This window comes from Coregonus clupeaformis, chromosome 1 (assembly GCF_020615455.1).
Source record: "Coregonus clupeaformis isolate EN_2021a chromosome 1, ASM2061545v1, whole genome shotgun sequence".
NCBI lineage: Eukaryota > Metazoa > Chordata > Actinopteri > Salmoniformes > Salmonidae > Coregonus > Coregonus clupeaformis.
Genome location: NC_059192.1, coordinates 21,393,664 through 21,409,313, shown reverse-complemented (window position 1 = coordinate 21,409,313; position 15,650 = coordinate 21,393,664). Strand labels below are relative to the sequence as shown.

At 41.0% G+C, this 15,650-nt stretch overlaps 1 protein-coding gene and 2 pseudogenes across 1 annotated transcript; all 3 read left to right on the top strand.

Annotated features, from left to right (window-relative positions):
- Positions 1-1,338: 1,338 nt before the first annotated feature.
- dydc2 (DPY30 domain containing 2) lies at positions 1,339-7,497 on the top strand. Its single transcript, XM_041851429.2, has 7 exons — positions 1,339-1,369; positions 1,681-1,831; positions 2,228-2,359; positions 3,910-4,014; positions 6,279-6,422; positions 6,860-7,048; positions 7,237-7,497. Exons 2-7 carry the CDS (start codon positions 1,685-1,687, stop codon positions 7,264-7,266), a joined length of 747 nt encoding a protein of 248 aa, XP_041707363.2. The 5' UTR covers positions 1,339-1,369; positions 1,681-1,684; the 3' UTR covers positions 7,267-7,497.
- A 410-nt stretch (positions 7,498-7,907) lies between these two features.
- On the top strand, positions 7,908-11,120 carry LOC121542065 (annotated as a pseudogene).
- Positions 11,121-11,288: 168 nt separating this feature from the next.
- Positions 11,289-15,620, top strand: LOC121541905 (annotated as a pseudogene).
- The last annotated feature ends 30 nt before the right edge of the window (positions 15,621-15,650 follow it).

Below are 15,650 nucleotides of genomic sequence, written 5' to 3'. Positions count from 1 at the left end.
AATGGACAAGAAGTGTTATGGATAAAGCATTGCTTGTTTCTTAAAAAATGTAACAAGTCTGAGTTAATTTTCTTGTCATCCTGTCTACTACAAGACATCGCTGACCCTGGCCCCATACTGTAACGACAACACAGAGTGGGGTCAGAGTTCAGACAGAGGTCAAACCAAAGGACAATGACTCTCGCTCTAGGTGTATATAATCAACTTTCCTGCCAAGTTATCCAACAGCCCAATTAAAGTGGGACTTGATTTTACACTATACCGTGGACCTAAATGGTATAGGCCTATATTAATATTTTAGCCTCCAAGGGCTTCCAAAGTGTGAAAAGTAAGACATACTTGAACATGAGCTTCTCAAATATGAACTGTCCCATGGTATCCATCCTGTGTGGACTACACTAGAAATATAATCATGGATGCAACAGTCTTATTGAAGTGGTGTTGCAATATTAATAAAGTGTTCAATAGCCTACAATTTCCTGTTATTAGTGCTAACCTTTCCAATTAAAATGTCCTCATCCAGACGTACTCTTTGGTATGTGGTGGTGCTTGGGGATCTGTGTCAGGTGTTGGTGAGATGATTGCTGGTGTGACCGCTAAGCAGCGGCAGCGTGCGTAGGGCTGAGATCCCCTTTCCTCCCCAGCAATTATGGGGGAATGTGCAGGGTGTGTTGGTGGATCCCGGTATATCTCACCGATGTGTGTGACCCTGACAATCTCTAGTTTCATGAACCCTAAACCCTAAAATATGTCACAACCAAAACAAAAGCATCGGATTATTGATAAACATCACAAACCCTATCTCTGCTGAGTGCAGTGAAAAATGTGTTTGTGTGTGTGTTTCAAACTTAATGACCCCAGACGAGCAACTGAAACATCATAGCAACCCAAATCACTGACTTCCAGATCTTATTAAATTACTAATTATTATTCAATAATTATTCTAATTCCTAATTCTATGGATTCCCTGCCCTAATTTACAGCTGTATGGTCATAGCTGAGTGGGTAAATACTGTAGCATGCGCCCTAACTCCATATAGAACAAAATGTATAAGATACCTAGCAAACCTTTTTCTATTTCAATTAGTTATGGAATTATTTAGTTCACACAGGCCTATAAAAACCATAATGGAAGTGTAAATGGGTTGAAATACAGACGTATTATCTGGTACACATTTTATGTAATTTCAATGAAATTATAGTCTATATTTAAAAAACAGAAATAAAATGCACGTGGTACATCTTTGCATGCTCTACTTCTTAGCACAAAACGGAACCTTCTCAGCAAAAATGGAGGGAAGATTTATGAAGTAGCACCGTTACCATGGAGATAAAAGACATATCCGGACGCTCTGAACGAAAAAGACAGGTGGGTCTGGTTTCAAAATAATTATATTTAGAGTCAGTTTATCCTATTATAAAATAGTAACATTTAAGTAACAATGGTCTTTTCTGTCGACACATTTTGTTTGCAAAGTATTTACAAACAAATAGGAACGTTTTACACTGGAAACCTTGTTTTATTGTTCATAGGTTTGATAGCTAGCGTAACGACGTAACAAGTAACGCTTGAGCTAAATGTAAAAAATAAAGTAGAAAATATGTTGTACCCCTGTTGTCTTAGCTGTAAGACATGTGTAGCTATTGTGTTCATACATTATGGCATTTTCTTGCATACAGGAAAATGGACTCAGAATACTTGAAAAGGGGTATGGGAAAATGTCTTATAGAAGGATTAGCCGAGGTGGCCGAGCTTCGCCCCATGGACCCGATCGAATTTCTTGTACAGTGGATTTACAAGTATAAAGAAAACATGGACAATGAGGAGAGAGTGAGTAATGATGTTCAGCCTATTGCCAATGTGGGGCAGCCTATACCCAAATGTTGTCTAGGCAATCTCATCCAGACGTGATCTTTGGTATGTGGTGGTGCTTTAGTTTATTTAGTAAATATTTTTCTGAACTCTTATTTTTCTTAAAACTGCATTGTTGGTTAAGGGCTTGTAAATAAGCATTTCACGGTAAATCCACAATGTCAATAAACTGGATAAGTGTTGTATTCGCCGCATGTGACAAATACAATTTGATTTGATTAACTATGTCAATGTATACTTTTCTGAGCCTATACTGTCATCCAATGTTGGTAGATAACCGGACTATAAAACACTTGAATATACTATTATTAGGCTAGTATTGTGATATTATTGGAATATCTCCGATCATTTCAGAAAAAGGCCCTCCAGCACCAACTGGAGCAGGAGCAGCAGAAAGCCATAGATGATGCAGTGCACATGAGGCAGATGAAGGAGGAAGAATATAAAATCACAGGGGAAGTCCCAGAAGAACCCAAAGAAACAAAAGTATGTATTGTGTGTGTGTGCACGGCCGGCCCGTTCATTAGACAGGATTGGGCGGATCAAGACGCACCTCCAACAACAACACATAAAACCTCACATAATTCTGCCCAAAGACAATTACAATTTCTCTCAACCAGTGACATATGGGCTTTTTAGGTGAGTGCTGATGCTGCCCTGATAAGCAGTGCCCACTTTGTCAAAGGCAGGGGCGCAAAATATTTTGCTTGTCCATTCCAAGCGCGTCTCTACAGGCTGGAGATAAAATGTATGACAATGTAATGAGATGGACACATTTTACATCATGCAGGTTTCTCCGATCAAATAGCTGAACCTAAATGGCGCTCAATCAAATAAAAAATGACCTGTCATGTTAACAAACAACATATCCTAAAAACAGGACAGGTCAAAGTAAAATGGACAATATTGAATAGACAATCACAACTGTTGTCCAGGAGTTTCACCCCATTGTCATGATCAGTGGTTTCAAGTTTGTATCCATACATTTTTGAAAAGCTGATCATAGCGAAATAGAAAATACTTCTGCATTTTCCGCTGTGTAAACACATTGCAAATAGGCTCACGATAACTCCTGATAAAGTTGGGTAGCTGATATTCAGAGCTTAAATAGCCTAATGTATTAGTCACACGAATCAGGACTAATAAAGCCAATGCTACGGCCTGTTTTACAAACGGTGGGCCTACCACATGGATGGGCATTCATACAATTCCATTGCAGACCGACATGGTAGGCTACACCCCAGTGAGCCGATGTCATTTGGACTTAATTTTTTGGTCCTGTCCGCACCGGATGTCTTTTTTTTGTGTTTTACAAACGGTAGACTTACCACATAGATGGGCATTCATAAAATTAAATTTCAGTCAACACTGTAGGCTACACCTCAGTAAGCACGGACTGACGCTGATGCCTTTTGGACATCTTTTTTTGGTGCAGTCCGGACTGGCCTTGATTTCCACATCCACAGACATTGGTTTTTGGTCCGGTCTGAACCAATCATAAACGTCTATGTTTGGTTCAGATTTGGTGCGATCTGGACCAGCCTTGATTTGGCCCAAACGTAGACGTCTATAAATTACTTATTTTAAACTTTCATTCACAACCAAAAATGTACCTGATTTCAACATCCGGAAAATACATATTTTCAACGTCTGGAAAATATGTATTTTCAACATCCGGAAAATAAGTATTTTCAACTTTCATTCAGAACCGAAAATGAACCTGATTTCAACGTCTGGAAAATACGTATTTTTTAACATCCGGAAAAGATGCCTTTTCAACGTCCTGGAAAATATGTATTTGAAACATATGGAAAATACCTTTTCAACTTTCATTCAGAACCTAAATTGAACCTAACTTCAACATCTGGAAAATACGTATTTTAGACATCTTTTCAATGTCATTTTGCTTACTGGGACACAGGGCTGCATTTTTGGGTCTCGCACAGGGCGGCAGCACGGCAAGGACCAGCCCTGTGTGTGTGTGTGTGTACGATTTAAAGCCCATGAGGATTTAAATTGTGTTGTTATCTTTTCAGAAAGCTGAGGGACTACCTGCAACCCCTCCACCAGCTCCAGTTTCAGAAAGGGCCAAGAAATTAAACCCTCCAACACTTGCTGCAGTGGAGGAGGGCGATGATTGGGTATGGTTTTTGTAGAATTTTAAGACTTCCTCATTTATAACATTTTCATATTTTGTTTTCAAAACAAATTGTATGTTTTTGTGTATGCTTAATATCAGGGAATCTGTGATGTCTTATAAATGTTGGTAGTCTTATATTAGATTTAACATAATAAGCCCAGTGTAATCTCAAAATGGTAAGGAAACAAACCAAATTAGTAATATCTGCTTAGAATATCCATGTTTTGACTAGATGTTCACAAGTGGGAGGAGCCTACTGTAGCACACAGAGAGCTTCAACTGCATTTTGAAATATAGATTATTATCAGCCATCAGTAGAGAGAGTTGAGAATTTTATCGTCCAGGGTTTAATCTCATCAACACATCATCAGATATTTCAAGAGGAGCCTACAGGGTCTGGTCAGAGTCAGACCACCAGGGTCATATCGCAAGGTGTCATGGAGAATGAGCCATTGAAATCAGAAGTACCCACCACCTCCACCTCTGAAAATGAGCAGGCCACTGAAGACATTCAAGACAAAGATAACACCAAACAGGAGGTGACATCAGTCCCAGATCTCAAGAATACTCCGCTAAAATCTGTGTGCCTTTGGTGGTTGCTACACTATCCTCTCTAGGTCACCATTTATTTCGCACCTCTCTGTATCATTGTTACGTGAATTATTTAACAAACTATTTCAGTGTCTCTGTGCATCTCCCAAAAGGTTGTAAGTCTTTTGGGATTTAAGAAACGGACAGAGTCCCGGTCTGCATAGTCAGAGATTTATTCATTGAGAATTCAGCCACCAAATGGTGGTACAATATTTTTATACGCACAGGTCATATGAAGATCCCTCCCCTCTTTAGGCGGGCTGTAGTTTTCCACTTTAAAACTGCTCTCCTGACCATCAGTTCACACACACACATACATACACTCTTCCAAGCCTAACAGTATCTCTCCTCCCTAAATTCCTCAGTTATCTTGGTTTCTCAGTTGCCTGTAGACAGTTCTCCTTGTCCTTTGTTGTCTGGTCTAACTCTTACTCACATTGCTAAATAGTAGCTCAATGTCATAGTCTTTACTGGTCCTATACTCACACATTCTAACACATTTCACACTGTTTCAGGGTGTAATAATTAGTCATTAATAATTAATCTATCAATCATCCGAGGGCTTTTCCAGTTCTGTCCTTTGGCTGATGGTGACTGCTTCTGCACATTCTTTGCATGGCTTGCCCTCTCCCTGAGGTTAATAAATTAGATTCAGAAAGGCTAGACGTGCAGGCTAGAGCTGAAGGACTAGAAATCTACATTTACATTTTAGTCATTTAGCAGACACTCTTATCCAGAGCGACTTACAGTTAGTGAATACATATTTTTTTTATACTGGCCCCCCGTGGGAATCGAACCCACAACCCTGGTGTTGCAAACACCATGCTCTATCAACTGAGCTACATCCCTGCCGGCCATTCCCTCCCCTACCCTGGACGACTTGTGCGCCGCCCATGAGTCTCCCGGTCGCGGCCGGCTGCGACAGAGCCTGGATTCGAGCCAGGATCTCTAGTGGCACAGTTAGCACTGCGATGCAGTGCCTTAGACCACTGCGCCACTCAGGAACTACAGATGTGGATGAATGGCTGCAATGATTCTAATATTGTTTTGTCTCACAAACTGGTCACCAGTTGACTGATCAACCTGAAACCAGTGAACCTGATGAGTGTACACAAATAGAGGCAGAGTCAATCTCAGCACCAGAGAATGATGAGGGGGGACAAACTGAGGATCCACAAGACAAACACAAACCTCTTCATCAAGACCAAGAAAAGTTGATGGCTTATACCAAACAAAGATTGAAACAAGGGACATGAGAAATAACAAACTAGAAAAAGAGATGGTAAAGAACATGGTGAAATATGTGCCAGACAAGAGAGGGAAGAATGTCTAGACAAGACAGAAGGGATACATTGGACAAGTTCACAGTAAAGATGATAGATTATTGAAAATAAGACAAGTCATTGGGACTTGGGAAACAGTCAGTGTTGTTTTCTTGACTGAATGATAGAAAAGATAGTAGGAGCAAGAATAAAAAAAGCAGGAAAGCAGAATAATCAACCCGAAAAAAAGATCTTCCTTTGAGATGCAGTGAGGACATTTTTAACCAGACAGTCACACTAGTATCGCACATTTAGGGGACTGCCATCAGCAAAGAAACACCAGAAGACGAGGGAGAATAAGTACATTGTGAACTGAACCCAGCCATTTTTCTTCCTAAAACATTTTCACCAGGTGACTGATGAACCTGATAAACCTGAAACTAGTGAACCTGCTGATTCTACACAAGTAGAGCCAACCTCAGGACCAGAGAATGATGATGTCAAACCAGACGAGACTCTGTCTGAGGAGGGACAGGAACATCAGGACCAAGAGAAGGTGATGGCTTCATGTGACACACCCAAGACATATTAAAATGATTATGTATTTGTATTTTTAGAGATATGCTGAGGATGTCTATCTTCTGTTTTTACCCAAAGACATAGCAATTGACAAAATATAATTCATTCAGAGAAGGAAAGACAAAAGGAAGGGATGACAAACCAGGAAAGGAGAGAGGAAAGATCATGGTGAAATGAGTGCCAGAGAAGAAAATAAAATATGTCTAGACAAGACAGAATGAGGAGTCAAGTCTGAAGGAGGAAGGTGTTGTGAGGTGTTCAGTCAGCCAAGAGTTAACAGATAGGGATCAGAATATCAGAGGAGAAGGAGGTATTGCATGTGATGTCAGAGGAGGGATACCCACAAAATGAGAGAGGCAGGCTTAAAACATGTTTTATTACTCAACCAGTTTCCCTTTGACAAACTCAACATAGGAGACCGATAACCCTGTCACAAGTGACGCTATTGATCTCACACAAGAAGTGGCAGCCTCAGAGAGTGATGATGTCAGACCCGATGTGACGCAATCTGAGGAGGGAGTGGAGGAGGGAGCGGAGGAGGGAGTGGAGACGTCATGGGGGGCACTTGAACATACAACTCCTGATGACCAAGCCAAGGAGAAGGTTAACACAGAGAAGGCTTTTGTTTCGAGAGACATTTAAACTGTTCAACTACAATGATATCATGCATAATATAAGAAGACATTATACTCAAGAGTGAATGACCAAGGAATACAGGTTTAAACAGGTTTATAGTAATTTAACAAATCTGTAGCCTATCAGTTACATCTAAACCCAGTTCTGTTTTTCAGGAGGAAGAGGAGGAAGAGGAGGACGACTAAGATGTGGAATGATAATTTTCCTACATGACATTATCTGGACAAAGAAGTTTGTTCAAATGCAACAATAGCCTAAAGATATATATGTTATAACATTCTACATCTGAGAAATCAGTAGAGAAGCTTGACTAACGCCTAATTAAATGCATGATGTCTCCAAGAGGGGGATATATCTCAATTTGTGTAATATGTCTATTCAGTTTGCTATGAATACATCTGTGCAATACATTTGTACGTTGTGCTTCCAATTGTATTTTATTATGAATGGCATTTTTTAAGCAGTCAAATGTTTAATTGTTGTGATGATTATTTTTCTGGTTCCTGTAGTTAGAAAAACTATGGCAATAGGCAGGATACTGTAGATATTATCAGCTTCTCATGTGCTCTTTGAACGCTACAGATTGATGTGCAACATGGTTGATAGTGAGGGCGCCACTCTGAGGCTGCATTTAGACAGGCAGCCCAATTCTGAACATTTTCCACTAATTGGTATTTTACCAATCACATCAGATATTTTCACGTCAGCTATTTTTCAGAGCTGATCTGATTGGGCAAAAGACGAATAAGTGAAAAAAATGATCAGTATTGGGCTGCCTGTCGAATTGCAGCTTTAACGCAACATCTGTGCGGCATCAATCCAATCACTTTGCTGGCGAGACAGCGACAGGATAGCTCAAGCTCACATAACATTTATCTAGGTACTTTCGAAATCACTTGTGAAATATCAAAACAATGTTTGGTTAACTATTGGGCTGGATTTAATTCTTCGGGGATTTAAACCCAGCCTGCAACGTGTGAGTCATAAGTGGCCAATCTATGCCAAGGGTTGACCGCGTGCCTCCACAGTTTGTGGCGTACTACCATTGTTGAGCGTGTTCACTTCAATATGGGCCAAGAGTGAATTGTTTTCCTTCCCAATTTCGATACAAAGTTAACTTTTGTGATGGATGTTGTGGTCCAATCATTGGGCGCAGTTGTTGCCTTAATCGCTACCGGTTTGCGCTCTTTCAGCGACTTGTTTTTGACTCAGCCATCGAGGGCCACCCTCAAATATTTAGAGGAGACTGACCTCAAACCATTGAAAGGAGGTAGGTTTGTAAAGTACTTTCTAAACGTATTGTTATCTAATGTATTGGTGTCCAATGGATGGTTATAGACCGTATTGGTGAAAATTGCAGTTTTCCCCCTAGGCCTATCTGGACTGAAGCAGCCTTGACGTTGCCTCGAAACCTGATGTTGAATCGGGCAGTAAATGGCATTTTTTAAATCAGGAAAATGTCCCATCATGGACTCTACAAGCCAGAATATTGAATACAATTATATTTTAACTTACTTTACCGGTTGTCTGTGCAGTTGGTCCTTTTGGCGGTTGATTTAATTATACTTTACTGATTTTAATTATACTCTCCCATTCCTACCGCCAAAAGGACCAACTGCACGGACAACCGGTGAAGTATGTTCAAATATCATTTTATTCAACATTCTGGCTTGTAGAGTTCTTCAGAGGAAACATTCCTGACTCAAATGCTAAATTCTGCCCGGTAACATCAGGTTTCCAGGCAACCCGTGACCTATATTTGCTTAATTTTAACCTTACAACTTTTTTCTTTTCTTGATTTAGAGCGTAAGCCTTTGAAGGCCAAAAGACTATGGGAGAAGTCTGGAGCAGTTATCATGGCTGTAAGGCGGCCTGGATGATTTTTGTGCAGAGAGGTATAGCTTTGAGTCACTATTTACCTTTGCCCTTATAAACATTTTATTTGAGAAGTAACACATGTTGCTGTGTAAAGCCTTATTTGCGTATTTATTTCCCAGGATGTCTTTTGAGTGAATTTGAGGTACCAGTACCACCATAACTGTTTGCTAGTGACAGACATGATTGTTGCGTTTGATGGCTTTCAGTCCTGTAGCCTTCACCAAGTGGGTACATAATTGAATATTTTATCATAAACATTTAATTATTTATGCATTTGTTTAAGTGGTTTGTAGGCCACATTGGCAAATCACATTATGTTGGCTTGCAAAGTGTTATACAATTCCTATTGGAATCCAGCCAGAGTTAGGAGATCCAACAATTTGAACTTTTAATCACCTGCAATATGCAGTTAGTGACTGCCAAGGTAAGGAAGATTGATAAATGAGATTAACCTTAACCATCTAAACTGAAACAACCATCTCAATAACAGGTGAAATTAGTATAACCCCTTACAGATTGGATTAGTTTAGAGAATTGTTTTATATTTAAGATCAATTAATGTGTGCAGAAACATGGATATTAAAACAAACTATTCTAAAAATCAACCTACAACCGAGTATGCTAGGATATGAGACACCTCCCATGTCTTTCACTCTGAGTTAACGGAAATTAACTCAACAGTCGTAAAAACACTGGTGTTGATGCCTCTGACTCAAATAATACTTCATTTGTTTTGTCACATACACCGGATAGCTGCAGTGAAATGTGGTGTTTTACAGGGCCACAGTAGTATGGTGCCCCCTGGTGCAAATTATGGTTAAGTGCCCTAGAATCAACACTCAGCTGTAACTCAAATCTTTTGACCTGTGGTCTGATCTAGGCCCTATGTCTGTCATTTGGCAAACTGCATATGTTGTCATCCTCCAGGAGGCCGCTGAGCTGTCCTCTCTGAAGCCCCAGCTGGAGGAGCTCGGGGTCCCTTTGTACGCCGTGGTGAAGGAGGACATTGGCACAGAGATCCAGAACTTCAGACCCTACTTCAATGGGGCGATCTTCATGGATGCGAAGGTGCATAGGCTGGGTTTCCCAGTCTAATTTATAGGAAATTAATCCTCTTGTTCAATGAGCACCATTGTGGTTCACGTCTCAAAACTAGTAATTTATGCAACACCCTATCTAATCGGTCATGATTATTGCAATATGAATAGAGCAATTTGTTGAAATGCCAAAGCCTTCTGTTCTGTCTTTCAGAGATGTTTCTACGGGCCCCGTGAGCGGAAGATGGGTCTGTTGGCGTTCCTCCGTCTGGGCGTGTGGATGAATGGCCTGCGTGCCTTCAAGAATGGCTTCTTAGGAAATGTGTTTGGAGAGGGCTTAGTGCTAGGTGGGGTGTTCGTCATTGGAGCAGGCCAGCAGGTAGGTCTTTTCAGGAAATACTCACTCCGCCATCTCACTTACTGATAGCATGGATGGTAAAATAAGAGTTTTCGGGGAAATGCTGGCTAAATGAATCAAATGGCACAACCAAAGCGAATATCTATATATATTTTTTTTTGCTGTCATCTGCAGGGTATACTGCTGGAGCACCGGGAGATGGAGTTCGGGGATAAGGTCAACATTATGGATGTCCTGAAAGCTGCCAGAAAAGTACAAACTGAACTTGTGTCTTTGGAGAAGTAATGTGCCTTTGATAGAAACTGAAACCACAAATTCCACCCAATTTTAGGATGTAGAAAGGGTGGGTAGATGACGTCTTGTTCGTAGTTGCAGTGTTCTCTCTGGGATCTCCTGGGTCTCGTCCTGCTGATTTGTTGGGCTGTGTGAGTGTGCTTATGATGGTCTGTGTCTAAACTCTGTGGAGGGACCAGACTTGATGCATTACACTCATCTCCCATTTACAGTCGATAGACAGGCTACCCGAGGACCTGAAAGACCTCTATTTGACAATAAAGAGCTCATTATGCATCAGTACCCCTCTGCTCTCTTTTCTCTGGTGAGGTTAATGATTGACTTGACAGGTTTTCAAATGTCCACTTCATAATTTGTATCTCTAATTCTACCATATTGACTACTCACGAAGTCTGTTTTCATTGTGTGTTGTTAAACCGACACGTTTGGTTTTATTGGCAAACTACAATTAAATAAAGTTAAGTTTCCAGTGTTTGTGTTTCTTAATGTCTTGACTGTTTTAGTAAGACCTTGGATAGCTCTAGGCACCAAAGTCAGTTATATTTTATGTGTGAGGGCTGTGATTGGCTGAATCCTCTATCATTCAAATGACCCCCTCTGGCAACCTCCTGTTTTTAAGTGGTGAGTATAGGGTGTGTGTAACATCCAGACTTTACACTGTTGGACAGACGACGGGAACTGACTCAATGGGAGCAACACTGCATGTCCTATCTATTGTTCTATGTCCTGGGAAAACTACAGCAACAAGTTGGTATTCTTTTGTCTCTTAGGACTTAACAATGTTATACTTAATGCATGTAAACTTATTTTCAATACTATTGAGAGGTAAACAAGTTGACTCAGTGACTGTCCATACAGGGATTTTTATACATTGTAAATGGTGGAATCAATCATCACTCAACTTTTGACCTTGAGTCTGCAACTTGTACATCAGATGCCACACTGAATTGTATATGGTTAGTGAGTAGGGTCTATTACTAGTGGCAAACACATGTAACTGTTTTTGTTTGACTTTGACCCACCTCCCAAAATAACCTTGCTCTGTTTTGCTATTGCCCAAAGAACATCTGTGATAAGCAGAAATGTTAACTGCCTTTATAATAAACTCATCTGGTTTGATCTAAATATTGTTTAACATCCCTGTCCTGAAGCAGGCTGTTTTTAGTATCTATTAAATGTGCAATGTTACACTTAGTCATAAGATTGTTTCTACAGCTTACAAAATGTAGCAGTGAGTGTCCGCCAATATCGAGGGGGATTGTGAAACAGGTCTTATCAGAAATGTTCACATTATCCGTGACCCCGTCTGAGACGACTGAATGTGATGTGATAATACAATTGGAGCCTTATCAGAACTGAGTCATGGCTGGGACACAATGTGCCCTTGAATCAACCACTGCAAAGGCTACACCGTGGCTCCTCATAGTTAGGAATAAAATGTACTGTTGCAGAATGAAGGGGGAGGGGTCTTCAGGAGTTTTACCGGAGCTAGTCAGGCTTTAAGTATCAGAACATTACCTTTGACATGAAACCGCCGTTCATTTCCACACTTGATCTTGTTCCCCAAAAAATGTTTGGTCTATCTACTGAAGATACCCCTTTTTTTGTCACATGCGCCGAATTCAACAGGTGTATTGAAATGCTCACAAAAAAAAGGTTGTATCCCGGCTATGAGAAACCCAGATAAGATACCTGGGATATGCTGATCTTAGACTTCAAAAAGTGATTTGGCTACTTTCACCCCTACATTTCTGCATATAATTTCCAACTTTTGGTAGGCCATTTGTCAACTATAGGTAGATGCATGCATAATTTTTTTGTCATAGCCTAACTTGTTGCCCCAGAATACTAAATACAGTAGGAAGCAACAAGCACGAACTGTTTGGCGGGAGCTTCATGAAATGACCGAGCAGCCACACACAAGCCTAAGATCACCATGCGCAATACCAAGCGTCGGCTGGAGTGGTGTAAAGCTCGCCGCCTTTGGACTCTGGAGCAGTGGAAACGCATTCTCTGGAGGGAAGAATTATGCTTCACCATCTGGTAGTCCGACGGACTAATCTGGGTTTGGCTATCTGCCCCAATGCATAGTGCCAACTGTAAAGTTTGGTGGAGGAGTAATGGTCTGGGGCTGTTTTTCATGGTTCGGGCAAGGCCCCTTAGCTCCAGTGAAGGGAGATCTTAACGCTTCCAACATTGTGGCAACAGTTTGGGGAAGGCCCTTTCCTGTTTCAGCATGACAATGCCCCCGTGCACAAAGCGAGATCCATACATAAATTGTTAGTTGCGATCGGTGTGGAAGAACTTGACTGGCCTGCACAGAGCCCTGACCTCAACCCCATCGAACACCTTTGGGATGAATTGGAACGCCGACTGCGAGCCAGGCCTAATCGCCCAACATCACTGCGAGCCAGGCCTAATCGCCTAACATCATTGCCCAAGCTCACTAATGCTCTTGTGGCTGAATGGAAACAAGTCCCCGCAGCAATGTTCCAACATCTAGTGGAAAGCCTTCCCAGAACAGTGGAGGCTGTTTTAGCAGTAAAGGGGGGGACCAACTCCATATTAATGCCCATGATTTTGGAATGAGATGTTTGACGAGCAGATGTCCACATACTTTTGGTCATGTAGTGTAAGACCTAACTTTGTCTTGGGTGCATATTTTATGTGTATATAGTTGAGAAAAAATATATACAAATTAATAAAAATAAGTGTAAAAGATAACATATTACACACACATTCTCATTTTCTCAAGAGATGCTGAAAGAAAGAAATCATGTTTTTCCAGTTGTATCATTTTACTGCAAGAAATGCATAATACTGCAGGAGTTAATATTATATCACGCTACATGTGCGAGGTTATAGGCCTACAGTCAGTGTCCATATTTCAGTTACTATTCCATTTAACCCCTATGAACTTAAATGAGGAATATTCTGTTTATTCATGGCTACAGGGATACACGTGAGCGGGATATCAAAGTTGCATGTAAACAGCTTATTCCGAATAGGACCTTAAGTGGGATATGAGCTACTATCCGTAATACTATGTGCATGTAAATGTGGTCAATGACAAGGCAGAGAAAATTAATGGGGCTTTGGTGTGTTAAAGGCCCAGTGCAGTCAAAAACATGATTTTCCTGTGTGTTTTATATATCCAGACTGAGGTTTGAATAAACTGTGACATTGTGAAAATTATAATGCTATTTTAGTGTACGAGCTGTTTGAAAAGACTGCCTGAAATTTCAGCCTGTTTTGGTGGGATTGAGTTTTGGCTTTCCATGGTGACATCACCATGCAGTACATTAGTTAATAGACAAATAAGAAAGAGTTCTAATCCTCTCTGCCAATGATAGCTAATTTTCTGTTTTCCACTCAGACCACTCCCAGACAGTCCTAGCAAAAATCTTGTTTGAGAAATTGTCCTTTGCTAAGAAGCTATTTTTGTTTCTTTTTGACCTTTTTCATTGAAAACAATCACAGTAAGGTACTTAAAAGTCACCCAGAAATTATTTGTTGTAGAGATAAAAACGGCTGCATTGGACCTTTTTTAATCAGTTTTGTCTCTCCCTACAGTGCTGCCTTTCCTCCTGGAGGGGGAGCTCCTGTCCCTCAGTGTATGGTCTGTGGGCCTCTGGCTGCTGGTTGCCTGGCTGGCTGGCCTTATCTTGGCCAACACTGACCTGTTCCTGACCAAGTCAGCCCCGTCCACTCTGGAGCACTTGGAGAACATGGAGCTCCAATCAACACCCGCAGCCGGTGAGACCAAAACAAAAACTGTACTGATTCATTTTCATTAGCTGATCTTGCTTTCAATGGAAAAGCACTTCTAGAATAATCACCCAGCAGGATAGTGGTCTTTGATTCAGTGCCGGTGTCAATTTAATTATGTAACGTCTATACACCTGAAATCTTCTTACTATTGTATGCAAAATTGTTGGTTGTGTCTCTGCAGATAAGACTGTTAAAGCCAGGAGTCTGTGGGAAAAGACTGGTGCAGTACTCATGGCTGTGAGGCGCCCCGGATGATCCTTATGCAGAGAGGTACAGTATATTTGTAGGGGTATGAGTGTGTATGCATGCTGTATATGTGGCTGTGTATACTCATGAATTGTGCACATATACTCATCCTCCAGGAGGCCTCTGAGCTGTCCTCTCTGAAGCCCCAGCTGGAGGAGCTTGGGGTCCCTCTGTATGCCGTAGTGAAGGAGGACATCGGCACAGAGATCCAGAACTTCAGACCCTACTTCAATGGGGAGATTTTTGTGGATGAGAAGGTCAGATTTTTTTTTGAAATGTTTTTTTAAAGTTCAGTTATATTCGCTGAACTTTTCTCCAGTCAGGTAATGTGAGAAAGACTAATGATAGGAAGTTGTCTTTTACAGCAATGTTTCTATGGTCCCAAGCCGAGGAGGATGGGACTGGGTCTTGGTCTGGCTCGTCTGGGGGTGTGGCAGAACCTCCTTCAAGCCAGGAAGAAGGGTTACCAGGGTAACAAGAAGGGGGAGGGTTTCATCCTCGGTGGTGTTTATGTGATTGGAGCAGGGAAACAGGTAAGTTCCTCATTTCCCCTACTGGTTTCATCATATGAGTTTACATTTTGTTTTTAGTGAATCATATACATTTTAAATGGCGTGTGTGTTATTCTGAAGGGTATTCTGCTGGAGCACCGGGAGAAGGAGTTTGGGGACAAAGCTGACCTTCCCGCTGTCCTGCAGGCGGCAAAGAAGATCAAGAAGGGGAAATAGATTGGATATTGAAAGATGGTGGTGAAGTGAAGGCCTCAGAAGTGGTGTACATGTACTGTATGTCACAAACTAATTGTATACTGAACAAAAATATAAATGCAACATGCAACAATTTCAAAGATTTAACTGTTCATATGACGAAATCAATCAATTTAAATAAATTCATTAGACACTAATCTAGGGATTTCACATGACTGTGGCATTGTGTTGTGACAAAACTACACATTTTAGTGACCTTTTATTGTCCCCAGCACAAG

Bases quoted from the DNA above. Each gene is read 5' to 3' on its own strand.
- dydc2 (XM_041851429.2), top strand. From the start codon at position 1,685: ATGGACTCAGAATACTTGAAAAGGGGTATGGGAAAATGTCTTATAGAA. The intron at 2,360-3,909 runs GTATGTATTGTG...TTATCTTTTCAG, and splicing joins AAGAACCCAAAGAAACAAAA to AAAGCTGAGGGACTACCTGC. The intron at 7,049-7,236 runs GTTAACACAGAG...TCTGTTTTTCAG, and splicing joins ATGACCAAGCCAAGGAGAAG to GAGGAAGAGGAGGAAGAGGA.